General features: G+C 59.7%; 1 protein-coding gene across 3 annotated transcripts; it reads right to left on the bottom strand.

Moving 5' to 3' along the window:
• Positions 1-1,310: 1,310 nt before the first annotated feature.
• Positions 1,311-19,864, bottom strand: CEP131 (centrosomal protein 131). Of its 3 annotated transcripts, none has more exons than XM_030762096.2 (25): positions 19,647-19,864; positions 17,060-17,261; positions 16,213-16,322; positions 15,654-15,768; positions 15,225-15,352; positions 12,738-12,851; positions 12,036-12,191; positions 10,680-10,797; positions 10,206-10,322; positions 9,853-10,003; positions 9,241-9,335; positions 8,596-8,778; positions 7,915-8,235; positions 7,677-7,805; positions 6,467-6,583; positions 5,926-6,028; positions 4,957-5,158; positions 4,589-4,696; positions 4,378-4,495; positions 4,017-4,091; positions 2,888-3,030; positions 2,631-2,808; positions 2,340-2,536; positions 1,557-1,617; positions 1,311-1,480 (listed from the first exon to the last, which is right to left on the bottom strand). In XM_030762096.2, exons 2-25 carry the CDS (start codon positions 17,243-17,245, stop codon positions 1,406-1,408), a joined length of 3,300 nt encoding a protein of 1,099 aa, XP_030617956.2. In that variant the 5' UTR covers positions 17,246-17,261; positions 19,647-19,864; the 3' UTR covers positions 1,311-1,405. The 3 variants fall into 3 exon arrangements, with proteins under 3 accessions (XP_030617956.2, XP_030617957.2, XP_030617958.2); XM_030762097.2 differs by having other exon boundaries at positions 7,680-7,805; XM_030762098.2 differs by having other exon boundaries at positions 8,059-8,235.
• Positions 19,865-25,711: the final 5,847 nt, after the last annotated feature.

The following is a 25,711-nucleotide window of genomic DNA, read 5'->3' as shown; positions in this document are numbered from 1 at the left end:
GGCAGAGACAGCTGGTTGGCTGAAGTGGGTGGGGAGCTGGGAGGGGCTCTAGGCCCAGTGGGAAGGGCTCTAGGAGCAAAGCTGTCCCAAGGGGAGACAGGCGGGGGCCAGGAGCGCTGTGGGTGACTAAGCAAACCTCCTCCTCACCTTGAGCCCCAGGACTGGGAGCTCCAATTGGAGCTGGAGGGGCTGCAAGGCCTGCTCTCTGCCCGGTCATCTCATGGTGATGAGACAGCCCCGCAAGGGAGGGAACATGGATGGCACACATGTGCTCTGCCCAGGGACCAGGCCAGGCACTCCACCTAGGAGGGGTCAGGCCCAGAGCAGCCCTGCTCATCTCACTGCTGTATCCAGCTCTGGCCTGGGGTTCTGCGAGCAGTCAGCTCCGGCACGAAGGAAGGAAGGAGCCGTCCCGTGCAGATGAGGGAGCTGAGCCCCCAGTACCCCAAAGCAGGGGATGCGGGTGCCGGGAGGGCCTGCAGGTCAGCGCTACTGTGAGCTGCCTCAGGCCCACGGGGCGTCTGCCTATGCCCTCCTGGTTGTTGAGACTGAGAGTGACCGCTGCCGGGACTCACGCTAGCAAGAGGCCAAGCCCCAGGGCCTTTCAAGGGCGCAGGAGGGGCTCCACCTGCACTAGGGCCAGCCCTGCGCCTTCCCACAAGTAGGGTGGCGCCTGGGCCAGTAGGAGGGCTGTCCTGGCTAGCGCCGGCGCTCCCCAGCGACCTGGTCCCAGCACCCTCGGCCAGGGCAGCAGCAGCGACAGAATGCCTGGCGGGAGGGCAGCGGGGGAGAGTTCCCAGAGGGGGAGTGTCCCCTCCGCTGCCTTCCCGCTCCCCTGCCCAGACCTTCCAGGAGGGGCCTCCACCCTCCTCGTGGGCAGGGCCTGTCCAGTGCCCATTTCTCACAGGTTCCAGGTTGTCACCTCCAGGGGGTGTCCTGAGTGGGGGAAGGAAGGAGAGGCCCTCAGGGAGGCTGGCCAGTTCTCTAACCATGGAGGGGGCACACAGCAGCCTGTGCAGGGGTCGGGGAGGAGGCTCAGAGCTCCGCCCCCAGGGGTGAGGGGTGTGGTGAGGGGGCACAAGCGTCATGGGGCTCGTCCAGGCCCAGGCTGGAACAGAGGGCCATTCTCTCTGCTCGGGGACTGGGGCCTGAGTTGCGGAACCGTAGGGCCAGGCAGGGAACATGGGGGGCAGGCCAAGAGCAAAGCTAGGTCGGGTCACCTCACACCTGGCCCTGAGCAGCCTCCAGCCCCGCCACCCCAGGCCCCAGCCCAGGAGAGACAAGTCAGGGTCACACAAAGTATTAAAAGACACCTCTTTACTGTTACGACGTAGCCTCGGTGCTCCACCTGAGGGGCGGCCAGAGCACTTCCCGCCAGGCGCCCTCAGCCTGCTGCTGTCGGTGGTCACTTGGCACTCGGGAACGGCCGCCTGCGCTGCTCCAGCAGCTCCTCCAGGTGGTCGGCCCTCTTCATCGCGGCCTGCAACAGGCCGTCCACCCTGGTCAGGCCCGAGCCACCCCCGCTCCCCCAAGGAAGGCCGGCCGTGGGGACCCACCTCGTGCTGCTTCCGGAGGCTGCTCACGGCCTCCTCCTTCTTTGCCAGGGCCAGCTTCACCCTGCGGGGGAGCGCACGGTGGGCCTCTGTGCGATGCCCCTGCCAGACCCCCACGCCGGCCTGCAGCTCTGAGTGCAGCAGGGTGGCCGGTGGGGGGCCTCCATCCCCCAAAGAACAGGAGGGGCCACTCCTGCCCACCTTGTCCCGCCCTGCTGACTGCGGCACTAGGCCGCCTGGAGAAGCCAATGACAGGATCTGTGACCCCACAGCTGACCCCGTGTGAATCCATGCCCCTTGGGAAGGGCTCCCTGCTGAGAGGAGGACGAGAAGCCCCCACCACGTGCCTGCGTCGCAGAGCACCCACGCAGGGCAGGCAGGCAGGCACCAGGGAAGGACTGAGGGGTCCATGGCGGCAGGGGGAGTAGGGGGTGGAGGGTGTCCATCCTTTCTGTATGGCACCCACTCCACCCAGGCCCAGGGGGCCAAGGGCCAGGGAGCTCCTCTCCGGACACCCACACATAGGGCACCCGCCCTGGCTGGGGTTGGCTGGGCTTCTTCCCAGGCTCTGGGGCCAAGCAACACATAGAGGACGACAGAGCCTCAAACACAGAGCCTGGAGCAGCCACGGCTGATGGGGCCCAGTTCTGCATCGGCAGGAAGCTGGAAGGAGGGCGCACAGCCTGCTCACCTTCCTGGGCCCAGCGTCCTCTTTGGAGCCACAGGGTCCCGCCTGCCTCCCCCAGCCCTGTGCTCCCCAGGACCCCAGTCAGCCCTGCGGCCCACCTCCCGTGAACCTCCTCCAGCTCCGCCTGCTTCTCCCGCGTGAGCTGCTCCAGCTCCAGCCGCTGGCGGGCCCGCAGCTCGGCCAGCTCGGCCCTGACCTGCCGGTTCTCCTCCTCAGAAGCTGCCAGCCGGTCAGCGAACTCCTGACGAAGGACCTGGGCCAGGCTGCTGCGCTCGCCAGCCAGCTGCTCATTTACCTGGGGTGGGGTGGCGGGTGGGGACGACAGGGACGGCGTGAGGGGACGGCGGGGGCTGGGGGCTGGTGGTCGGCCACCCCTCCCGCCTGCTCACCGCCTTCACATCCGCCAGCTCCTTCTCCTTCTGCCGCACCAGGCCCTGCAGACGCACATTCTCCCCCTCGGCCTCCCCAAGGCGCCCCTTCAGCTCTGCGCACCGTTCCTGGAGCTTCCGCTCCGACTGTTCCAGTTCTGAGAGCTCCGCCTCATACTTATCCCGGAGGCGTTTGACCCTGGTGGCGGGAGAAGCAGGGTCAGAGGCAGCCCCATTGCCAGTCTCTGGGCCTTGCTCTGGGGTTCTCGGGGCCTCACCGGCTCTCGGCGGCCCGCTCGTTCTCCTCCCTGGCCAGCGTCATGTCGGCCTCCAGCCGGTGGATGACCAGCTCGATCTCCTTGTCCCGGCCTCTCCGGATCTCTTCCTTCAGCTCCCGTTCCCGGTTCAGCAGCCACGCTTCCTGCAGGGGAGGCCCAGGGGGTTTGGGGGGGCCGGCTGAGGTTGGCGGAGGAGGACGAGGGATGGCCACATGGACTCTTGGGAATGCCCTGATGGCAGGGAAGGAGAGGCCTCGCACTACCCCAGGCCCCACCTGTCCTCAGGGGCGGAGGCCACGTCATGTCATCAGGACCCAGCGTGGGACACAACAGGGGCTTGAGTAAGAACCATTAGCACAGCCTGGTGCTTCTCCCCACCCAGAGACCCGGGACCAAGGCCACAGAGACCGTGTCTGCTGCCAAAGTGACCCTCCTGATACAAGAAGGGACCTCATCTGGTTGCTGAGGGCAGGGCCGGGTGCCCCCACCTGGGGGCAAGAGCGTCAGTGGGGCAGCCTCTTGGAAGGCAACCTGGAAACTGCCATCAGGTTTAACATGCCTCACCCTTTAACTCGGCAAACAGTCTGGGAACGTATCCCACAGATATGGGGACCCCTCCATGCGTGGCTGGGGGTGGGGAGTAGCATGGCTGCTGGGCCACTGCTCAGGCTTTGTCCCCAGGCTGATGCCTTGTGTGGCCCCGGGTGCCTGTCCACCACAGCCTCCTTCCAGGACAGGAGAGGTGACACAGCCCACTGACACAGCCCACCTGGTAAAAGGCATGAGAGGACAAGGAAAAGCCTGCTCCTGCGTGGGCCCCTTACACTGGCTGCAGGTCAGCCTGTCAACTTTGAGAGCAGCTACCTGGGCGAGGGGAGGGTGAGGAATGCCCGCCACCATCAAGTGGGGTTCGCTCCAGCCTCCTGGTCTCTCCCGAGGCCACCTGGAAGCTCACTCAAGTACAGTCAGAATCACACCGCCAGCCCTGGGCAGCCAGAACCCACATGTGCCCGAGGGGAGGCCACAGAGGTGGAGCCTACAAGCCAGCTTTGAAGCCTGGGGTGCCGGGCAGGAGGGGAGAGAGGGAAGGAAGACCCCACCCCCTGCCCCAGCTTCACCCTCCTCCCACCTCCTTCTTGGCGGAGTTGGCCTCCCACATCTGTTTCTCCACCTCCAGCTGGTCCTTCAGGGCCTTCAGTTCCATCTGGGGGCCAGTGACAGGGTGAGAGCAGCCCCCGCTGGCTGCTCCCCACCCAGGGCAGTGTCTGCAAGAGCCTGGATGGGGCCTGCGGTCAAGTTGGGGGTCTGTGGTGAGCTAGCTGGGGAGCCCCGTCACGTGAACCCAGGCTCAGCGTAGCACTCCAAGTGGCTGCCACCCTGGCAGGTGGGCGCTGCTCCTGGCAGTGGCCCCTCTCCACGGGTGGTGTGGGTGCTCTGCTGCTGGGCTGGCCTGGAGGGGCGGGGCCCGGGCGGGATGGGGCGGGGCTGACCTGGTGCCTGCGCTCCTGCTCCTCTCTCCCCTTCTCAAACTCGGCCCTCAAGGCCCGGCCACCTGCCGAGCTGCTCTCCTCCAGCTGCCGCCTCAGCTCGTCCAGCTCCGCCCGCTGCCTGCAGGTGAACAGAGGCCAGTTCTGTAAGGCTGGGCGGGGCTGGGCGGGGCGGGGCGGGGCTGGGCGGGGCGGGGCTGGGGCCTGGAGGTACCTGGCGGCCTGCTGGCCCAGCCGCTCCTTCTCCTCGGCCACCTCGTTGTAGAGCCGCCGCCGATGCTGCTGCAGCGCCCGCTGCTCCTGCTCCAGGTGCTGCTCGAAGCTGCGGACACAGGACCCGCTGGGGGTGGGGCCGCCGGAGTGCTGGAGTCCCCGCCCCATCCACCCCAGCCGCCAGCCGGGCACGCCCCTCAGAACTGAACTGCCCAGTACAGCCGCATCCCTCGGTGTCCTGCACCGCCCCGTTTTCTCTGTCCTCCGAGGGAGGCCACTGCGGAGGAAGTGCTGTTCGCTCTGGGGGGTCTGCGCACACCCCAGGCCTCACCCCCACCCTCCACGTCCCCAGAGGGCTGGGCCCCTCACCGCTGCTGGGCACGCTCCCACTCCTGACGGCCCAGCGCCTCCTTCTCCCGCTCCAGGTGCTCGCGGAGCTCCTCCGCCTGGCGTCCGTAGCGCTGGGCCGCGCGCTCGTCCGCCTGCAGCAGCTCCACCGCGTGCAGGCTCTTTAGCTTCTTCACCTCCTGCTTGTGCTTGGCGATCAGCTTCTGGATCTCAGGCTCCAGGCCTGGGGGGCGTGGCGGGAGACCGTGCTGCAGGGACCCTCCTCCACCACTGCGGGGGCGCGCCCCTCGCCCCTCTGTACTGTGGGGGACCCCTGGCCTCTGCCCACCATGACGCCGGGGCTGCAGTCCGGGTAGAGGACCCCCCACCCCGGGCTCCAGCCCTAAGCACAGCTGAACGCACCAGCGCCCACGGCAGCTCCCTGCCCACCGCTCCAAGACCCCCCCCCTTGGTGCTCTGGCCTGCTGGGTGCTCTCCCTGCCCACTGCTCCAAGACCCCCCCCCTTGGTGCTCTGGCCTGCTGGGTCTCCCACTGGAGGAGGGGGCTCACTGGAGAGGGTGTCCTGGGGCAGGAGGGCCGGGCATGGGCAGGCACAGCTGGGGCTGCCCCATCAGCCCTCAGAGGGATCTCTAAGTGGGAGAGGAGCGACTGTGCCGCCAGCAGGCGGCCCCCACCCCGAACCCCCATCTGGCTCGCTCCCCTGGAAGCTGGAGGAGACCAGGAGACCCAGCAAGGGGAGCCCGGCCAAGGGAAGGTGAGGCCCCCCAACCCGGACCGGGCCCTCTGTCTGGACGCTGGTCTGTGGCCAAGCTCGTGTGCCGCCAGCCTCTCTTGCTCCTCCTGGCCTCGAGCCAGCTGGGCCGCATCCCTGAGTCTCACTGCTTCCCAGGAAGCCTCTCCGCCACGTGTGCAATTGGAACTACTGCTCTTACTCGAGACCCCCACGATTACTCCGCCCGAGTGGCAGCTCTGGGCACAGCGGCACCCACCTTTGACCGTGATCTCCTTGATCTTCCGGGTCTTCTCATTGATCCACTTTTCCCTGCGGACTTTTTCGGTGGCGCTCATGAGTTCTTTGAGTTTCTTAATCTCCTACCAGCAAGGAAACAGGAGTCAACAGAGCAGCTGTGCGAAGCGGGAAGATGCAAATGACAGCCCCCTTCTGGCCATCCCCTGGGTTTCAGGAGGCGGCCTTTCAACAGTGACCTCGGGCAGAGCAGAAAGCACCAGGGGCTGCGGGTCGTTGTCTGACGAAAGCCAGGAGTAGTAAGTGGCGTCCCTCTGACCAGGGACCAGAGCGGCGGCATGTCCTCGGTCACCTCCTCTGAACCCCACCTCCTCATCTCGACATGGGAGGGGTCACGCGAGTCCCTCAGCCCCTGCCCCGGGGTGTGCCACCCGCTGGGCTTGCGGGAAGCAGCTCGGAGGTCGGGGAATGAGGCTCCGGGGCCACCTGTCCTGGGGTTCCTCGCACAGGGCTTGCAGGCACAGCAGGCCTGGGGTCAGGTGTCAAGAGGGCGAGGGGCTCACCAGCTCGTGCTGCTCCCGCATCTGGGCCTCCTTGTCCTTGAGCCTCTGGTCCCCCTGCTTCAGCTCGGCCACCAGGGCCTCACACTTCTCACCCAGAGCCTTCTTGTCTTCGATCAACTGCGACCAGGGGCGGAGGTGAAGCTGCTGCCCCATGAGGCCAGGAGATCCCGCCTCCCCTCACCCGGGGGGCCAGCGCACCAAATCCCGAAACACCCCGCTGCTCCTGGGTCTGTGCGGGACCCTGGGTCTGGGAGGGTATGCACACATGGACAAGGGGCTGCAGCTGCCCCCGGCCCTCAAGCCCCCTGAGACCTGGCTGGTGTCAGCGGAGCTCAGGCAGGGACGGTGCCTTGGCTACAAGCCCTCCACTGTGGCCACATCAGGAGCTTCCTGGAATGGGGGTCATTCTTTTGACCCCGTCACCTGGCCTGTGGAGAAGGGCCTGCCCGTCGCCTGCCAAGGGGTCTCTGTGAAGCCCCAGGATGGCACCCAGCCTCACTGAGGGCTCCAGGCAGACCCCCAATTTGGAGACACCTATGACCACCAGGCAGAGTGTCGCTAATGGTCATGGGAGGCCGCTCGATTCCTCTGGGCGCCTGCCTCTCTTCAAAGACCCCGCACCAGAGTTTTCCTCAGAAAAGGACCCGATGGGGGTTCTTGACTGAACACAGCGTGGGGCTGAAGCTTCCACCACCCTGTCAAGGGAGCTCTGGCTGCCCCACCAGCCCCAGCAGACCAGGAGTGGCCTCCCCGGGACACGGACAGTCTGGAACGCACAGGAAAGTTCAGGGTGTGTCCTGCTGGACGCCTCCCACCAGGCCCCCAGAGGACCAAGCGGTCCTCTGAGTGATCCCACACGCCTGGACCCCATCCTGGATGTGCTCTGCCCAGCAGCTCCTGCTGCCCGCCCACCATGCTGGGCTGGGGAGCACGGCCATGGGTGGGGGGAGGATTATGGCTGGGGGGAGCATCGCTGGGGGCTGGTGAGCAGCACCCAGTGGGGCTGGTGTGCACAGACAGGACCAGCCCTGGTCCCCACAGGGGAAGATGCTGTCCGTTTCTACAGAAGGAGAAGGAGACCCACAGGGGAGGCCAATGGCTCCAGAAATCTCCATGAGGCCCGAGCTGGTCGGGAACCCAGTCTCGTTCTCCTCCCTGACTGCTCAGGCCCTGACAGCCCTGCCCTCAAGCCCCGCCTCCCAGGCAGCACCACCTGGTCGATGAAGGACAGGTGCCGCTGTATGGTGGCCTCGTAGTGCTCCTTCTGCTGCCGCAGCTGCCGACCCAGCTCCTTCTCCGTCTCTTTGACCCGCCGGATGGTGAGGTCGCGCTGCTGCGCCTGTGGGGGGTGCGGGAGATGAGACAGAGATGAGGCCCTCAGGGGGCAGGCCGGGCACTCGCTCCAGCTGGGGACATGGGGACGGAGGCAGTGCTGGTGGCGACGTTACCAGCGCCCTCTGCAACAGCACCATCGCCTGCTTCTTCTCCTCCACCTCCAGCTGCAGCCGCATCACCGATGTGCTGACCTCGGACGCAGGCTCCAGACGCCCCAGCCCCTCCTCTGGCACGGGCCCCTGGAGACCCCTCCACACCTGGGGGGCCGAGGCCGGCGGGCCTTGCCCAGACTTCTCCATCTCATCCAGGAAGCTCATGATACTCTGCAGCTTGGCCTCCGAAAGCAGGGGCCCGTCCTCGCGGGGGCAAGCAGCCACACTCAGCTTCCCAAATTTCTCCAGGTTGTCGGCTGTCAGGGAGCTGGAATCGTCCTCCTGCGGGGGGCGGGGGCGCAGCGGAAGACTCTGGGCTGGCCTTCTAGGAGCTGCTCAGGGCCCCCTGGGGCAGGGGAGGGCCTGGTCCGGAGGGAGGGCCTCTCAGGCTGCCCAGACCCTGGCAGGGCATCCATCACCTGGGGGCACCACTGGCAGAGAGGTGGTGCCCACCCCACCTCCACCCCTAGGTTACTCTGGGGGTCCTAAACCTTAGTGAGCCCGGGGATGACGGGGGGGTTCAACAAGGTCCCATCTGGCCCTTGTTAGCGTCCTGACTAGAGCAGGGAGGAGCCCGGTGGACTTCCCTGGCCCCCAAAGCGCCCCTGTGACTGCGTGGACAGTGGCAAGTCCCACGGTCACCTCGTCGGTCCAGGCGTATTTGTCCTTGTGGTAGGCCTGGGGGCGGGGCAGCGGCTCAGGCTCCTGCTCCAGCAGCTTCAGCGTGTCCAGCAGCTCGTCCAGGGTTGCCCTGGACTTGGCCCTGCTCCCAGCAGGGCCCAAAGCTTCCAGGCCCTCGCCAGCCATGTCCTGGGAGCTGGCATCCTGCAGCAGATGGGCCATTAGAGGTAGAGACCACCAGAGGACGGTGGGGGGAGAGGCCGGGGTGAGGCTTCCTCCACACGGGTGCCTGCCCACTCAGCCACAGGGACTGGGCTTGCCCCCCAACCCACCTCCAGGGAAACAAAAAGGGCGGCCGAGTGAGATGGGTCCGGACCTGGCCTCCTCGGCCCTCAGGCTGGAGGCGTTGGCCAACACCTAACCTCTGAGCTTCCAGCTCTCTTCTGTGGGTCTGCACAGGCTCCACCCCAGTGTCCATGAAGACCCAGCGGGATTCCAGAGCAACCACTGAGACCCCAGCCCTCCGCTGGAGTGACAAGACCCATCCTGGGTGGCCTTTCCTGGTGTGAGTGACCCCACAGCCAGGGAGGGGCAGGGAAAGGGCAAGCACAGATGCACCCCAGAGCTGAAGCCGGGCAGGGAGGGCAGGAAGGGCTGTGCCGAGACCTGAGGCTTGTCCTCTGGAAGCTGCCGGGGCTCTGGCGACGAGTTGCGGGCAGGCTGGCAGGGGTCCTCCAGGCCCGCAGTGCGGAGGCCAGCCCCTGCACAAAGGAACGCAGCGTCAGCCCACCTGGGGGCAGCGAACGCGGGGGAGCCCTTGGGAAGAGGCCAGGGAAGGGGGATGCAGGCCTGGGATAGCACGTGCCACAGTGGACCTCATGGAACAGCGGGGACAATAGAGAGCCCTGACCTCCCGGGGCGAGAGGTCAGGTAGCTGGTGCAGCTGCTCTGGAGGGACCCTGTGTCCAGCTCCAGAGTAACTGGGGCACAGGTGGAGGAGCAGGGCCTGGCGTCTGCTGAGAACGACGCCCCTCCTCCACGGGTGGAAGCCACAAACAGGGCAGTGGCACAGGGGGCCAGAGGACACTGGCAGAGGCCACACCTCCTTCTCAGCCACGGGCCTCCCTGAGGGAAGGGGATGGGGAGGTCTGGGCATGGGGTGTCCGCCTTCAGGGATGGCTGCACCTGGGGTCACCATACCTGGGGTGCCCGTACATAGAGCCGGAGGCAGAGGTGCGCAGGTGGCAGGGCAGCCTCCGGGCTCTCGGACCTGCTCACCAGTGTTATTGGCCTTGCGGGTCTGCTGGGCGGCGCTCCCCGGACTCAGGCTTGGCTCCTCGGTGGTCTGGGGCTTCCCCGGCTCCCCCGGCCCCTTCAGCAGCCCAAGGTCAGCGTTACCTGACTTCTGGGCTCGCTTCTGCTGCAGTTCCTGCCGTGGGGAGCACCTGTGAGCAACCCCGCCTAGGGGAGAGGGTGGCCCCTTGTCCTCCCCAAGCCGTGCTGCCCAAGGCCCCACACCCAGGGGCTCAGGGAAGGGGGCGGCGGGGCCCCCAGGAGCGCAGTGGTGCTCTTGGCACACGGGGGTCCTGCCTTAGCACCGGGCTCCCCATGTGGCTCAGGTCACCCCTCACCTGGATGGCTGCCCTCCGGGCCTGGCGGGCCTTCTCCTCCCGGGCCTTCCTCCTGGCCACCTCCTTCTGTTGGTGCCGGTCCAGGAGGGTCCCCTCTCCTAGCCGCTGCCGCTGCCCCTGCAGAAGCCGAGCCATGGTGGGTTTCACTGGGAAGATGGGGTTGCCCCATCCTGCCATTTCTCTGCCCCACAGAGGACAAGCCCCCCCTCTCCCAGGTGGCCAGCGGCTCCTGCAGGTGGGAGATGGCTTTGCATCCCAGCCAGAAACCCACCCCACCTTTCAGCAGGGGTGACCTGGCACCCAGGCCCTGCCAACCGAGTGACTCAGGAGGGAGGAAGCTGGGCCCCCAGATGGGGGGGACCCATGGGGCAATTCTAGGTTCAACCCCACTGGTCCGAGAAACCCTGCCATATAGCTGGACCCCTGGGATTCTCGCCCACGCCCTCAGGGTATGGCTCACACACCCACGCTGACCTCTTGCTTGGACGCCAGCAGGTGCTCCAGGCGGGCGGCTCCAGCTCGGCGCCGTTGCACTTGATGTCGGTACCAGCGCTGGATGGTGATGGCGGCCTGGTTCACCTGGTGGATAAACCTGCCAGAAAGTGGGGCTCAGGATGGAGGCGGCCGAGCCAAGGCCTCCCTCCCCGGATCTCCAGAAGGCCCGGCAGGCAGAGAAGCCGGCGGCTGTGCACGTGGCCCTTCTTCAGGTGCCAGCGTTCCCCAGGGAAATGGGGAAAACTGCTAGAAACAGAAAGTAACCCAAAGGCCCACCACCTATGGGTGAGCACCGTGTGCTCCTGACAGCGACACTACTCACAGACAGACAGCAACAAACCAGGGACTCTGCAGGCCAGGCACAGGAGGCCACAGGCCGGTGCTCTAGTCAGGGCCTGCTAGGGAAGGCAAGCTGCAGGGGACAGGCTGGTGTGGCCGGGGTCTCGGCCGGAAGGGGCTGGGTGAGAGGCATGCGAGGGGATCCCAGGGGGTGACATCGTTCCGTCTGCACGTGCATCAAACTCATAGACCTGTGCCCTAAAGGAGGCGTGTGTTGTTGTACGTAAATTATACTCAGTATAAGCGGGTTAAACCCAAAGCCTTCACCTTGGCTCTCAGGGACACTTTGTTGATTCACTCAGCAAAGGTGCTAATGGACCATCTAGGATGTGAGCAGTCACCGGCCGTGGGACATGCACGCAGAGGGGAGCCCTGGCAGGGACACCCGGGCCTCACCCAGCTCGTCCCGCTTGCCCACTTCCAGGGCCCAGTCCCAAGCTCTACTGGGACAGCAGGGGTGACTGCTCAGCCAGGTGAGGCTCTCAAAGCCCAGCCTCTGATCGCTAAGTGGTTCCTGACGGGGCACAACGTCACAGACCTGGGGCTGCAGCAAAGATCCCACCATGCCCACCCTCTGCGCTCCCCTGGGGCAAGATTCTAGGGGCGGCTCCATCAGTTGTTTGGAGTTTTTCAGTTTTATATCTTCTTTCTGCTTAATGTTTTTTTAACTAACAGTTTTACTGAGGTATGGTTTACATACTTATAAAATTCACCCATTTTGAGTATACGATTCAATGATTTTTAGTAAATTTACAGAGTTGTACGACCGCCAGCATGATCCGGTTTGAGAACGTTTCCATCGCCACCCAAAGCACTCTCCTGGCCCCAGGCAGCCACCGCTCTAATTTCTGTTTCTGCAGATTTGCCTTTCTTGACGTTTTACATAAAAAGGATTGTACGTGTGGTCTTTTCAGCCTACATATCTTAAAACAACTCTTAAATGGAAATTTCTCCCACTGGTACCTCCGGTCTCCTCCCAGCCCCAGCTGCGGTCACCTCTCAGCCTCCTCCTCGGTCACCTCCTTCCGTCTGAGCTGGCCGGCGGTGCCCCCCGAGTTGTTCTGGACCGTGTGGTTGCTACGGGCCGCGTTCTTTTGCGGCTTCCCGAGGCTGCTGCCCTCGCCCTCATCCGTGGCTGCCTTGATGATGTTGCTGACCGGGAGGGCAGAGAAAGGCTCACAGCCTCCTGACAGGGCCCCCATCTCCTGGCCCCCGGGGGACAGCTCTGCCCGCAGCCCGGGGAGGTGCCTCGGCCTGGTCCTGGGGCCTTGGGCCTGGCAGGAGGCACCCACAGATCCTGTCCCCTGTTCTGACTTGCTGGTCATTGCCAGGGTCACCTACTCTGCCCCCACCAGAGCCCGTCTGGTGGCACCCAGGGTTAATGGGCACTGCATTTACAACAGCAGAAAGGTCTCAAATGTTACAGGATCCCAGAGCCAGATGGTGACTCAAGATACCCAAGGGCCGCCCCTGACCTGAGCACAGCGTGCGGCGGATGCAGGGCTGGCGGACTAGGGGCTGCTCTGCTCAACTCAGCTCAGCCCTGCTTGAGACCCTCCTTGGCTCTGGTCTTAGCCGGGGACCGGAGACTCAGGGGGTGGTTGCGGCTTCCTCGGCAGGACCTCAGGCTGGAGTGAGCCTGGGCCCACCTGTGTGGCCCAGGTTGTGCACCGTGCAAGGCTGGAGCCAGGGCCTTACTTGAGGGAGGGAGCCATGTGGTTGGAGCTCTTGGGAGGCGGCACCTTCTCCGAGGGGGTGTAGTGGTTGTGCACCATGGTGGTGACGCAGTTGCCCACGGCGCCCTTGTTGCTCCTGCCAGGAGAGACCGGGGCAGGGGGGTCAGGCTCTGGGAAAGACCCCCGAGTCATGCTGTTGATGCCAGGGCTCACTGTGGCATCGTCTCAGTGTCCCTGCCGGTGGGGCCCTTCTTGGGACCCGAGAAAGCTCCGCCAGGGCATTCCACCGAGCAGAACCCAAGGTTTGAGGGTGAAAACTGCGGCCCCTGACTTTGGACATGCCTGCGACAGGGTGGGGGAACGGTCACAGACCAGTCAACAGAGAAAGGACCTCCCCCTGCCAGTTACATGTGATGGATGGAATACACACTGTTTTCTCTCTGCCCCTCTCAAACCCGCCAGAAGGAATAAAAAATGTACAAACACACAAGGATGAGAAGACGAGACAGCGGCAAAGAGATGTCCACAAAGTTCTTGAGGACGAGGAACAGAGGGCCCAGCGGTGACTGACTCGCAAAGTGAGTGAGGGGAAACCTGGGTGCCGCAGGGGCCACAAGGTGGCTGGTCTGCACCCCAGAATCCAGGGAGGTGCGGGAAGCAAGGGCACCTGGCTCTTCCAAAGCAGCAGCTGCGCCTGCACCCCCTTCCTCACTCTGAGCATCAGGCACCAAGCCCACCCTGCCCCACCCCTCCTCCTGCAGAAGACAAGCAGCTAGGTCTCCAGGTGAGAGTCTGTGCACTGGACCGGGACACCCCCAGCCCTTTCCTGCCGGCCCGCAGAACTGGTGGCCCTCAAATTACCCCACGGGGGAGACAGGAGGATCTCTCCCTGGAGAGACTGGGCAGCCCCAGCAGAAAAGTCCCAGACGCAGACAGGTGGGGAGCCCCCAGCACAGCAGCCTGGTCCCCACACAATCACCCCAAAGTGAAGCCTCCAGGCAACTTTTAGGGCCTCCCTCTTAAATTCTGACAGAGCCAGTATTCCAGACATTTGGGGAAAGACCCACATGTAAAAAGTCAACAAACAGAATATGATGGAAATAAGGCCAAGCAAAGAACAGGACATTTCAACAAATGTACACTCAGTGTCAGGCTGTGCTGATAAATCTTTAACAGCCAAGTCTCTGGAGAGAAAAGCTCTTATCTGCAGCATCTGCCAATGTCAGTGACAATAGTTCCCACCATGGCTGATTTCAGACACCCTGGAACCAGAGCCGGGCAGAGGAGGACGGTCAGCCTCGTGAGCCGGTGCAGGCAGCTCCAGCCGCCGCTGCGTGGAATCCTTAAACACGTGAGAGACGAAACAAGAACAAGATGCTACGAAAGAGGAAGGACGGAGATACATTCGAGAACAAGAGGAGCTACAGGAGAAGAAACAAAGCGAGCAAAGGGTTGAAATACACAGTTAAGTGCATCTATCAGAAAGCAGATCCCAAAGCTGAAGAGAAAGAAAAGGGAAGACGCCAACTTTGTAGAATCAACTCAGGAGGCCCAACATGCAAATAACCGCAGTCGCAGAAAGAACGGGAAAAAGAAAAGGGAGAAAACTGTCAAAGAAATGACAAGAGGAAATTTCCTAGGACCGAACAGCACAAGTGTGCACATGGACCAGTGTGATGAGTGAAAGAACCACGTCGAAGGCCTGGCCCTGGGACCTTCCACAACAGAGAAATGAAAAGATGACCCAAACTGCTTCTAGAGGGAGGAAAACAGACACGTGAAAGGACTGGGGATCAGGAAGGCAGTGAATTCACAACAGCTCTCCATGGAAACTGAGCAATTGCTTCAAGATGTCAGGAAGGCTTTCCAATCTAGAACTCAGCGCCAGCCAAACTCTCAGTCGGTGGAACGGTCACGGCATGTTCAGGCACACGTGGTCTTAGAAACTTTACCTCCCACACATCCTGAGGAATCTACGGGAGGATGTGCTCCCCTAGAGATGGAGGAAACGGAGGGCCTACCAGGAGGGAGGGGATAGCAGAGGGAGGCCAGCTCGGACCCAGGCAAGAGAAGACAGGGCTCCGAGAGGTTTCTCTGGAGGAAGGTGGACGGGCAGGGCACCTGCTGGCCTGCTGGAGGGGAGTTCTAAGGTTCTCTTGTCAAGTCTGGGAGAAGAAGTGACCCACACACAGACGACGAACCAAGGAGGAAAACAAGAGATCATTTTTAACTCCGGGAAAAACAAAAGTGTGCCCCAAACATCAACAACGTCTCTTGAGCAGGTTCTGCTCTGAGGTTCACATCTTGGATTCCTCAATCCTCCTGACTCTGGGGGGCAAACACAACCATTATCCCCTTGGTATAAATGAGGATCCTGGGGCCCAGGAGGGTTAAGCAACCTGCCCACAGAAATGTTCCGAGGCACCCTGGTCCAGACACAAATAAGACAAAGCGGCCACCCCCGGGAGCTCTGGGTGGGCAGGGCCGTGTGGCCCTGCAGCCGGCGCACCTGTTGTTGGCGGTAAAGTTGGGGGCCAGGGGCACCGTGCACTCTCTCCTCCGTGGGCCCACCGGCACGTCGAGGGTGCCAGGACTCTGGGCATCGGGTGGCAAGGTGAAGGCCTTGGGCTGGTCATCCTGCACATAGACGACAGCCTGTGACCTCGCTGCACATGCCACTGACACAGGGCCCCTGCCCTGCCCCCACTGTCCCACACACACATGGGGAGCGGTGGGATGGCCTAAGGGCTGGGCCATTCTTTGCTGCTCCTCCTTACGTTGACCGCTGTGGTCAAAGCTGGCTAACTAACACTGATGCCCCCCACCCCCTGCTGGCCCACCCTGCAGGGGCAGCGAGAACGAAGCCGGAGCCAGGTGTCACTCCCAACGGACACGGGCCGCGTGACGTCCTGTCCGCTCAGCTCAGCTGCAGCCTCACCAGGACATTCCACGTGGCTCCCTTCTCACTGGAAGCTTTGCTCAGACCGGCAGGCCTCTTTCTCCCACCGGGGCTGCCCTCGAAGAGTGTCAGGAAGTCCGGGGGCTCTTCTGGCCTGTGTCACAGAGAGGACAGCAAGCAGGGATAGTCACTGGGCCCGGGGAGCCCGGCTCCAGGAACCCAGACAGGGGTCATCTTACGAGGGGACAGGAGGGACCAGGTCACCGGTGGGGACTCCTGCTCCCCAGCCCACAGCATAAAATATCATTTGTCAGCCCCGATCTGACAACCGCGCCTGGAAGAGGTGCTCACACCTGTCCTGTGGCCACCACAACACCTCAGGGAAAGCGCAGCAAGGACAAGGAGGAGGCGCAGGCAGGGGGATGGTGGCCTTGAGGTCCACATCCCTGCGCGGGAAATGACGGGCCAAGACTCATCCCGCCCGCCCCGCCCAGGGCTGGCCCCCCGTCCAGCCAGCGCTCACACCAGTGAAGCTGGGAGAAGGGCTAACAGAGGGAGGAGAGAGCAGGCCGGGGGTACCTGAGGGGTCAGAGGTTACCTTAGGGGGCCAGGCCATGCCTGGTTGGCTTGTGGCTGGTTGACCTGCGTGGCACTGTTAGATCTGCGAAGGTTGCTGATGGCCCGGGAGCCTCCGGGCCCTGGGGCCTCCTGCCAAAAGGAGGGAAGCAACCAACCATGTGGCCAAGGTTTTAGACCCTCGCCAGTCCACGCAGCACCAGGCCAGGCTTGGACACAGATTTAGAGAGAGGCTCTCCTGGGTCACACGTAGACAGGTGGGCAGGGGAACAGCATGGGGGTCCTGGGTTTGACCTGCTGAGCGGGGGCAGGTCCTCGGCCTCTCACACGAAGTGGGAGCTCCTCACCCCTGGCAGATGGAAGGTCCGAGAGGAAGCGTGTAAGGCCCGCCCGGGAGCCGCAACAAAGGCTGACCATACTCCTCATCACCTTCTAACCAACGAGCCTGGCCGCTCACTCCCCCTGCAGCTCTCGTCCCGCAGCTCCCGCGGCCATCCTGCTGCCCGCCTGCCCTGCCCTGCCTGGTATCTCAAGGCCACCAGGAGCTCCTCCTTCCCCACACATCAACCCCGTTTACAGAGGAATCACACAAATCCAAATGTTGCTGGAACAGGAGGGACAGAGGGCTTGGTGCTGGCAGGATCTAGGCTCTGCCCGGGGCCAGCCGACCCCAGTCTTGACCTCTTGGTGAGTCAGCTCCCTGGTCTACAAGCCGGAGTCCTTCCTGCCCCGGGGTGGCCCCAGGGATGCACCGGATGATGGACATGAAGGTGCCTGCTGAGGTGTGGAGCTTACCCAGGAGTCAGACGCCACCCCGAGGTAGGGGGCCCTGGACACCCCTGGACCTGAGGCCCAGCCCTAACACTCACCAGCATCTTCCTCCTTGGCTCGCTGCCAGTGACCACGGAGATGGAGCGGGCGATGGGCTTGGCGGTGGAGGCACTGTTGGGACGCCGGGACATGGGCGGAGGGAGGCCTGTCAGACTCAGGTCCATGCTTTCCGGGCTGCCCTCGGGAGGGCCGGAGGGGCCGCTGAGGGCCCTGGAGCCTTTCATGGTGGACAAGTAGGCCCTGAGCAGGGAAGAAGGGATGCGAGGAGGTGTCCTCCGAGGAACCAGATGCGCACACATAACCTCTGGCCCGGCCGCAGGGGCCCAGGGCGCCTGAGTCTGCCTGCCACCCAGCTCCCCAGAAGCCTGCCACGCCCACCACCCTCCTCACTGGGTGGCCATCTCCTCATTAGGAGCAGAAGCGAGTGACAGAGTGGGACCCCGAGCACAAACGGCTAAAGGAGGGCCTCCTGGGGTCAAGATGACCTTCCCCGGAGGGGCACTGCTGGGGGTGGCTGGGGGCTGCGGCAGTCATGGCTGTGAGCCCCCACCCCGTGACAGGTACTCCACCCGCCTGGGCCCCATATTCCTCACCTGTAAAATGGGCCTTTAAAAGTGCCTCCCCAGGGGTTATCATGAGGCTCAGACAAGACAGCTGTGAGGCTGGCACGTGGTGAGCACCCCACAGGCGATATTCTAACTGGGGTTAGGGCCCCCAAACTTATCTGACCACAGAACCCCCTCCATCTCCTCAGAACCACCCAGAACATCCACGAGCTCCTGGGATGCAGCATCTGCCGTGTCCAGGTCCCTCCTCCCCTCCTAGCTCGGCCACCTCTGCAGCGTCCCGTGTTGGCCCTTCCTCTTCCGACTGCTCAGCCCTGGGCCTCTCTCTTCGTCCCGGGGGACTGCCTCTGGCCTCCTGGCTTCAAACACCATCCATGGGCTGCCGGTTCCCACAGGCATACCTCCCGCCCCCCTGTCCCCTAGTTCCCAACTTAGCTAACCACGCAGCCCCTGCCACCTCAGACCCAAGCGGACTCCTGACCACCACCTCCAGCGCCCTTCCCTGGAGGGCATTTTCTGAAACCGGCTCAGGCCGAAGATCCGGGTCTCGTCCTGACATCCTCTCCCTCACCTCCACACCTGCCCCCTCAGCAACCCAGCCGATGCCCCTTCCCCGTCAATCCCTTCCCTCCACAACCCCCATCTGAGCCCCCATCTCCTCAAACTGGAAAACCGCAGCAGCCCCTCCTCTGGCCCTGCCTGGCCAGCCCAGCCCCTCCCCGCAGGGCAGCCACAGCTGATCTTTCTGAACCGGGTCTCAGATCAGGCTATGCCCCCAGTGAAGACACTCCGAGGACTCCCAGGCAGGGAGAATAAAGTCCACATGCCTAATGCCCCTCAGACCTGACCCTGACCTCTGTAACCTCCTCACTGCCTCCCTTTTCCCTCCTCAATCTGCTTGAGACCCTCCCCTGGGATGTCATGAGGCCCCCTTTCACTCAGAGGGCTGCCTGTCGCTGTCACTCTTCATTCCCTCATCCTGCTTCATTCTTCTTCACTTGACCACCTGCGCACACAGGTTGGTCTGTGCACTGCCTGATGCCCTCGTAAGAAGGTAAAGTCCATGAGCGTGGGGACCATGCAGCCCCAGAACCCGGCACGTGGCAGGTGTTCAGGTAATAGGAGGGGGTGAGCCGGCACCAGGAATGACCGGAGTAATGAGCACAGCCCTCTGTGCCACGGAGGACTCTGGTGGGCCAGCGGGCACACACCATCGTCCCCCAAGGTCAGCCCTGCAGCCTCCTTCAGCCCCAACACCCACAGCAGAGGCTTTGGCCCCTACTCTCCAGCGTGAGGGCAGAGGCTGTCCCTGCCACTCACCAGGCCAGTGTCCTCAGTTATGCATTTCCGGTCGGGTCCTGGGGGTGAAATTTAACACCCTCCTCTCCTCGAGGCACTGGCCACACCCACGTGGACCCAGGCTGGCCCACTAGAGAAGGAGCGTGCAGGGCTCTGGGATGGTAAACACCGCCTCTCCGTGGAAACCTCCAGGCCAGACCTCACCTTGCATATAGAGGTGTCCCTCCCAGGACCTGAAGGTGGGTGTCCAGAGTCTCTGCCTGGACCCCTCAAGATGGGCTGTCCCAGGACCCCAGGCAGCTTCTCTGCCCGGCAGCTCCCCATCTCTCTGCGGTTTGGCTCAAGATGGTGAGACCGGACTGCTGCTGACTGGTTTCCACCCCATCCTCCTGGGAAGGCAGGAGGAGCTCAACGGCCCTGGGGCATGAGCCCCTCCTCACCTGTGCGGGGGCACCGATGGGCCCTCACCTGCACCCTCCCCCTCATCTGGGCAGACCCCTTTACCTGCATAAGGACCCCCCCCGGTCACCTGCGTGGACCCCCTCACCTGTGCGAGGGCCAGACCCCTTCACTTGCGCTGGCCTCCGCATCTGGGCGGGCCCAGGACCACCTCACCTGCGCGGGGACGCCCTCATCGGAACGAGGCCCCACTCACCTGCACGTTCCACCTCACCTGCGCAGCCCGGGATGCCCCTCCCTGCGCGGTCCAGGAACCCCCTCACCTGCGCGGGCAACCCCACCAGCACAGGGATCCCCTCACCTGCGCGGGTCGGGCCTGGGACTCTGGGCCTGCGGGGCCGAACGGCGAGGGGTGCGCAGGGCCCTCCAGGCGGGGACCGGCGGGGCCCAGGCTTTGGGCCGGCGACTTCACGCCCCCGGCCCCGGCGCTGACTCCGAGGCCCGGTGACAATGAAACGGCCGGGAGGCCGGGCGAGCAGCCGCAGCTAGCAACCAGCAAACAGCCTAGCACCTCCTCCCCGTCCGTCACGGAGGCCCGCCTTTCCTGCCCGCGCCGCTTTCGAATTGGCCCTCCGGCCTCCCGCTCCGGACATCCCGGGAGCTCATTGGGCCGCTCGGCTGTCCTTCGGGACGTTCAGGCGTGGGAGGAGCAGCAGAGAGCTGGGGGCCCGTGGTGGCGGCGGGCTGCCGATTGGACTTGGCTGCGGGAGGCGGGGTCTCAGCAGAAATGGGGGCGGGTCCTGGGCGGAGCCTGTGGGGAGGGATGGGGGAGGAGGAGTAAGGGGCGGGGTACGGGGAGAGCAGCCGGGGTTGTGTGGTCGCTCCAAGCTTCTCTTTCACCCCAGCTCAGCCAGCTTGCGCGGCTGCCACAGGGTCCCCGAACTCCCACGCCGTCCCCCGGCTCCCACGCATACCTCGGCTCCCACGCCGCCCCCCGGATCCCACGCGGAACCTCGACTCCCACGCGGTCCCCGGGCTCCCTCCTTGCCGAGACCCGTCTAGACACGTGGGTCCCGCTACCCTCTGAAAGCTCCGTTTGGGGGTCCAGACCTGCGAGTCCCAGGGAGGCCCGCCTTGGGGGAAACGTGAAGCTGTCAATAGGGTGCCCTTTCTCGGGCGGCCCTGACACTGACTCCCACACCCAGTGCGCGGTGGCGTTGCCCTTTTTGTCTCCATCTTTTCTGTCTTGAGGATGCCTTTATTTTTTTTTTGCCTCCTTCTCGAAAGTTTTAATCCTCCCACCTCCACCCCCGCACCTGGGGGTTGTTTCCTATTATAACCCATGTCCATAGGCCCCACTGGCAGGGCCTCTCCTCCTTGGTGTCCCAGGTGTCCCACGAACGGCACGGTGCGTCCTCCCCAGCGCGCAGGTGGACCCAGCACGCCCAGCGCCGCGCTGCTCGGTCAGATTCCACCGGTCTGTGATCCCTTCACCAGGAAAGCGCCCTCTCCTCCACGAAACTTCTGATCTCACCAACAAGTCGTCTTTCCCTTCAAAATAACAGCACTTTGCTGATTTTTGCCCCACTTTTACAAATCAAATATTTCACTTTAAAATTTTTAAATTTATGTCAATAAAAATCACATTTTGGTGCGTACAGCTGAGTTGTGATGATGCCTAGAATTGTACCACCACACAAACAAGGCACAGAACATTTTCTCCCCTCCCCAGACCCTGGGCTGCCTCTGTGTAGCCAAACCCTCCCCACCCCTTGCCCCAGCCACCACTAACCTGTCCCGTCACTATGATTTTGCCTTTTCCAGAGTGTCGTAGAAATGCAGTCCTGCGGTGTGTAGCATTTTGGGTCTGGCTTCCTTCGCTTAGCGGTGTGAGAGGCATCCACGTTCCTCTTCATTGCCGACTAGTATTCCACAGTATGCGTGAACCATACTTTATTACTCAGCAACCCAAGGACATAGGGTTGTTTGCAGTTTGGGACAATTACGAATGGAACTGCTGTAAACATTCACTTTTAGGCTCTTGTATAAACATAAGTTTTCGTGTCGCTTGGGTAAATAAATACTTAAGAGGGGACTACTAAATTGTATGGTAGGTACATGTTTAACTGTTTAAGAGACCGCTCAACTTTTCCAAAGGAGGTGTATCTTTTTACATTCTCACCAGCAGCGTCTGAGTTCCAGTTGCTCCCCATTGCTCTCACACTTGATATTACTGGGTTTTTTAATTATTATTTTTTTAAAGTAATACTAATAGGTGTGTAGTGGTATCCCACGTGGTCTTCAATGGCATTTCCCTAATGATGTCGAAAATCTATGCATGTGCTTCTCTGCCCTATATTCATATACCTTCTTTGGTGAGGTGTCTGTCCAAATCTTTTGCCAACTTTGTAAACTGGGGTTTTTGTTTTATCATCGAGTTTTGAGTGTTCATTATATGTTCTTGATACAAGTCCTTCCTGAGGGCCGTGATTTGCAAACATCTTCTCTAGTCTGTGGCTTGTCTTTTTGTCCTCTTCACTGTGTCATTCAAAGTGAAGTTCTTCAACTTTGATGACGCCCAGTTTTTTCTATTAGAGTTTGAGCTTTTTGTATCTCACAGACGTTGCCTAATCCAAGGACAGAACATTTTCTGCTAGGTTTTCTTCTGGAAGTTTTACACTTAGGTCTGTGGCTCACTTTAAATTTTGTGTAAGAGGGGCTTCCCTGGTGGTGCAGTGGTTAAGAATCTGCCTGCCAATGCAGGGGACACGTGTTTGAGGCCTTGTGCAGGAAGATCCCACATGCCGCGGAGCAACTAAGCCACAACTACTGAACCTGTGCTCTAGAGCCTGTGAGCCACAACAACTGAGCCCATGCGCCACAACAATTGAAGCCCACATGCCTAGAGCCTGTGGTCTGCAACAAGAGAAGCCACCGCAATGAGAAGCCCATGCACCACAATGAAGAGAAGCCCCCGCTCACCGCAACTAGAGAAAGCCCGTGCAGCAACAAATACCCAACACAGCCAAAAATAAATAAATAAAATAAATTTTAAAAAACACTTGTGTAAGATATGAGATGGGGCCAAGCCTCATTCTTTTCTTCCAGTTGTTTTAGTACTATCTGGTGAAAGTCTATCCTTTCTCCATTGAATTACCTTGACACCTGTGGAAAACCAATTGACCATATCTGTGTGGGTCTGTTTCTGAACTGTCTGTACTGGTCCATTGAGCTGTGTCTGAACTTTCACCCATCTCACACTTCAAATCAGGTACTGTGAGCCTTCTATGTTCTTTTTCAAAATCACCTTAGCTATTCTAATCGCTTTGACTTTGGCTGTAGCTTTTGGGATCAGCTTGTCTCCATCTACAAAAAAAATCCAAGGGGAGTTTGATGGGGATTATGTTAAATCTATAGATCAATCTGGGGAGAATTGACATCTTAACAGTAAAATTTTCCAATCTGTGAACATGGTATATCTCTCCATTTATGTAGGTCTTCATTGATTTCCTTCATCAGTCTTTTGTATTTTCATCATATGGAGCCTACATATATTTTTTAGATTTATACCTAATTATTTCATTTTTCAGATGCTATCATAATAGTGGTTTTTTTGTTTTTCTTAAATAAATTTATTTTATTTATTTTTATTTTTGGCTGTGTTGAGTCTTCGTTGCTGTGTGCAGGCTTTCTCTAGTTGCAGCGAGCAGGGGCTACTCTTCCTTGCGGTGCATGGCCTTCTTATTGCAGTGGCTTCTCTTGTTGTGGAACACGGGCTCTAGGCGCGTGGGCTTCAGTAGTTGTAGCACGTGGGCTCAGCAGTTGTGGCACGTGGGCTCTAGAGCGCAGGTTCAGTAGTTGTTGTGGTGCGTGGGCTTAGTTGCTCCGCGGCATGTGGGATCTTCCCGGACCAGGGCTTGAACCCATGTCCCCTGCATTGGTAGGTGGATTCTTAACCACTGCACCACCAGGGAAGCCCTATCATAAATAATAGCTTTTTAAATGTCAATTTCCAATTGTTTATCACCAGTATACGAAAATACAGTTCATGGTATAATTTACTCTGTAGCCTGTGTTCTTGCTAAACTCATTTATTAGTTTTAGGGTTTTGTGTAGATCCCATGTGATTTTCTACATAGACAATCATGCTCTCTGTGAATAGAAAGTTTTATTTCCTCCTTTCCAATGTGTTTGCCTTTTGATTTTTTCTTGTTTTATTTTGTGGCTGGAGCTTCCAGGACAATGCTAAACAGAAGTGATGAGCGTGGACAACCTGGCCTTGTTCCCAATCTTAGGGGGAAAACATCCAGTCCTTTGCCATTAAGTATGGTGTTAGCCATGAGATTTTTGTAGATACGCTTTACCAGGTGAAAGAAATTGTTATATTTCTAGTTTGCTGTTTTTTAAAAAATCATGAATGAATGTTGAATTTTCTCTCTTGCTATTTCTGTGTAAAATGATAATGTGATTCTTTCTCCTTTAGTGTGTTAATATGATGAATTGCACTGCTTGATTTTCAGATGTTGAACCAGCCTTCCTTCCCCAGGAAAAACTCCACTTATTGTGATGTATTACTTTTTGTATATTGCTGGATTTGTTTCGCTAATTTTTTAAAATTCATTTATTTTTATTTTTGGCTGCGCTGGGTCTTTGTTGCTGCGTGCGGGCTTTCTCTAGTTGCAGAAAGCAGGGGTTACTCTTCGTTGTGGTGCGCGGGCTTCTCATTGCAGTGGCTTCTCTTGTTGCGGAGCACAGGCTCTAGGTGCGCAGGCTTCAGTAGTTGTGGCTTGCGGGCTCTAGAGCGTAGGCTCAGTAGCTGTGGCACACGGGCTTCACTGCTCCGCGGCATGTGGGATCCTGCTCTGCGGACCAGGGCTCGAACCCATGTCCCCTGCATTGGCAGGCGGATCCTTAACCACTGCGCTACCAGGGAAGCCCTGTTTTGTTAATATTTTGTTGAGGATTTTTTTTTTTTAATCTATGTTGATGAAGGAGATTGGTCTGTAGTTCTCTAGACCAAGCGTACATGGAACATTCACCAAGATAGACTATATTCTGGGCCACTAAACAAACTTTAACAAAAGTTTGAAATCTTTAACAATATAATGGAAGTCTCACAAAATATGTTCTCTTACATCAGAGTTAAAGTAGTAATAACAAAAAAAACACATTTAAAAATAATCCATCAGACAAAAAGAAAGTCTTATGGAAAATTAGAAAATATTTTGAACTGAATAAAAATAAAATGTTTCAAAATTCATGGGATGCAGCTAAAGCAGTGTCTAGACGAAAACGTGCGGGATTCCATGCTCCCAATGCAGGGGGCCCAAGTTTGATCCCTGGTCAGGGAACTAGATCCTGCCAGCCACAACTAAAAGAGCCCACATGCCTCAACCAAAGATTCTGCATGCCACAACTAAATATCCCACATGCCTCAACTAAAGATCCTGCATGCCACAACTAAAAAAAAAAAAAAAAAATGATCCTACATGCCACAACTAAGACCTGGTGCAGCCAAATAAATAAATATTTTTTAAATGTTTGTATTAGAAAAGAATAAAATCAATAATCTAAGCTTTAAAAAACTAGAGAAAGAAAAACAACCAGAATGAATGAAATAATAAAGAGCAAAAATCAATGAAATAGAAAACAAAACTAGTAGATAGAATTAAACCAAGTTAGTTCTTCGAAAAGGTCAGTAATATTAATAAACCTCTAATCAGACTAACCAAGAAAGGCGAAAAATTATCAGTAACAGAAATGACAGGTGGGACTCTATAGAAATTGAAAGAATAATGAAAAGTAGGCTAGAAAAACTCTATAGCTGGGGCTCCCCTGGTGGTGCAGTGGTTAAGAATCCGCCTGCCAACGCAGGGGACACAGGTTTGAGCCCTGGTCCAGGAGGATCCCATATGCCACGGAGCAGCTAAGCCCATGCGCCACAACTACCGAGCCTGAGCTCTAGAGCCCACGAGCCACAACTACTGAGCTCACGTGCCACAACTACTGAAGCCTGCACGCCTACAGCCAGTGCTCCACGAGAGGCCACTGCAGTGACAGGCCCGCGCACCGCAACAAGGAGTGGCCCCCGCCCACTGCAACTGGGGAAAGCCCGCATTCAGCAACGAAGACCAACACAGCCAAAAATAAATTAAAAAAAAAAATTACTTAAGCTCGCCTATGAAGCAATAGATAACCCAAATCATCCTAAATCTACTTAAGAAATTGAACTTCATAGTTAAAAACCTTCAATTCAGAAAATTACAGGACAAGATACTTCCACTAGGGAGTCTTACCAAACATTTAAGGAAGAAATACCTGTCCCTGCTTTTAGAAGTCCCTCTGTGTGCCCCTCAGGGCCATTTTCACACACACACACACACACACACAAAGATGGAAAAATTTAAAAAAAGCAAACAGTGCAGC

This window comes from Delphinapterus leucas, chromosome 19 (genome assembly GCF_059928025.1).
Source record: "Delphinapterus leucas isolate spDelLeu-1000000601 "Yukka" chromosome 19, BTC_Dleu_Yukka2, whole genome shotgun sequence".
In the NCBI taxonomy this organism is placed as follows: domain Eukaryota; kingdom Metazoa; phylum Chordata; class Mammalia; order Artiodactyla; family Monodontidae; genus Delphinapterus; species Delphinapterus leucas.
The sequence above is the reverse complement of the archived record's forward strand: the minus strand, read 5'-3'. Positions and strand labels throughout refer to the sequence as shown.

What these genes read in the sequence shown, in the direction of transcription:
- CEP131 (XM_030762096.2), bottom strand. Translation starts at nt 17,245, where the DNA reads ATGAAAGGCTCCAGGGCCCTCAGCGGCCCCTCCGGCCCTCCCGAGGGC. An exon ending in CCGCAAGGCCAATAACACTG is followed by an intron (nt 9,336 to 9,852) that starts GTGAGCAGGTCC and finishes TCCTTTGTGCAG; the next exon opens with GGGCTGGCCTCCGCACTGCG. An exon ending in TTCCAGAGGACAAGCCTCAG is followed by an intron (nt 8,779 to 9,240) that starts GTCTCGGCACAG and finishes CATCTGCTGCAG; the next exon opens with GATGCCAGCTCCCAGGACAT.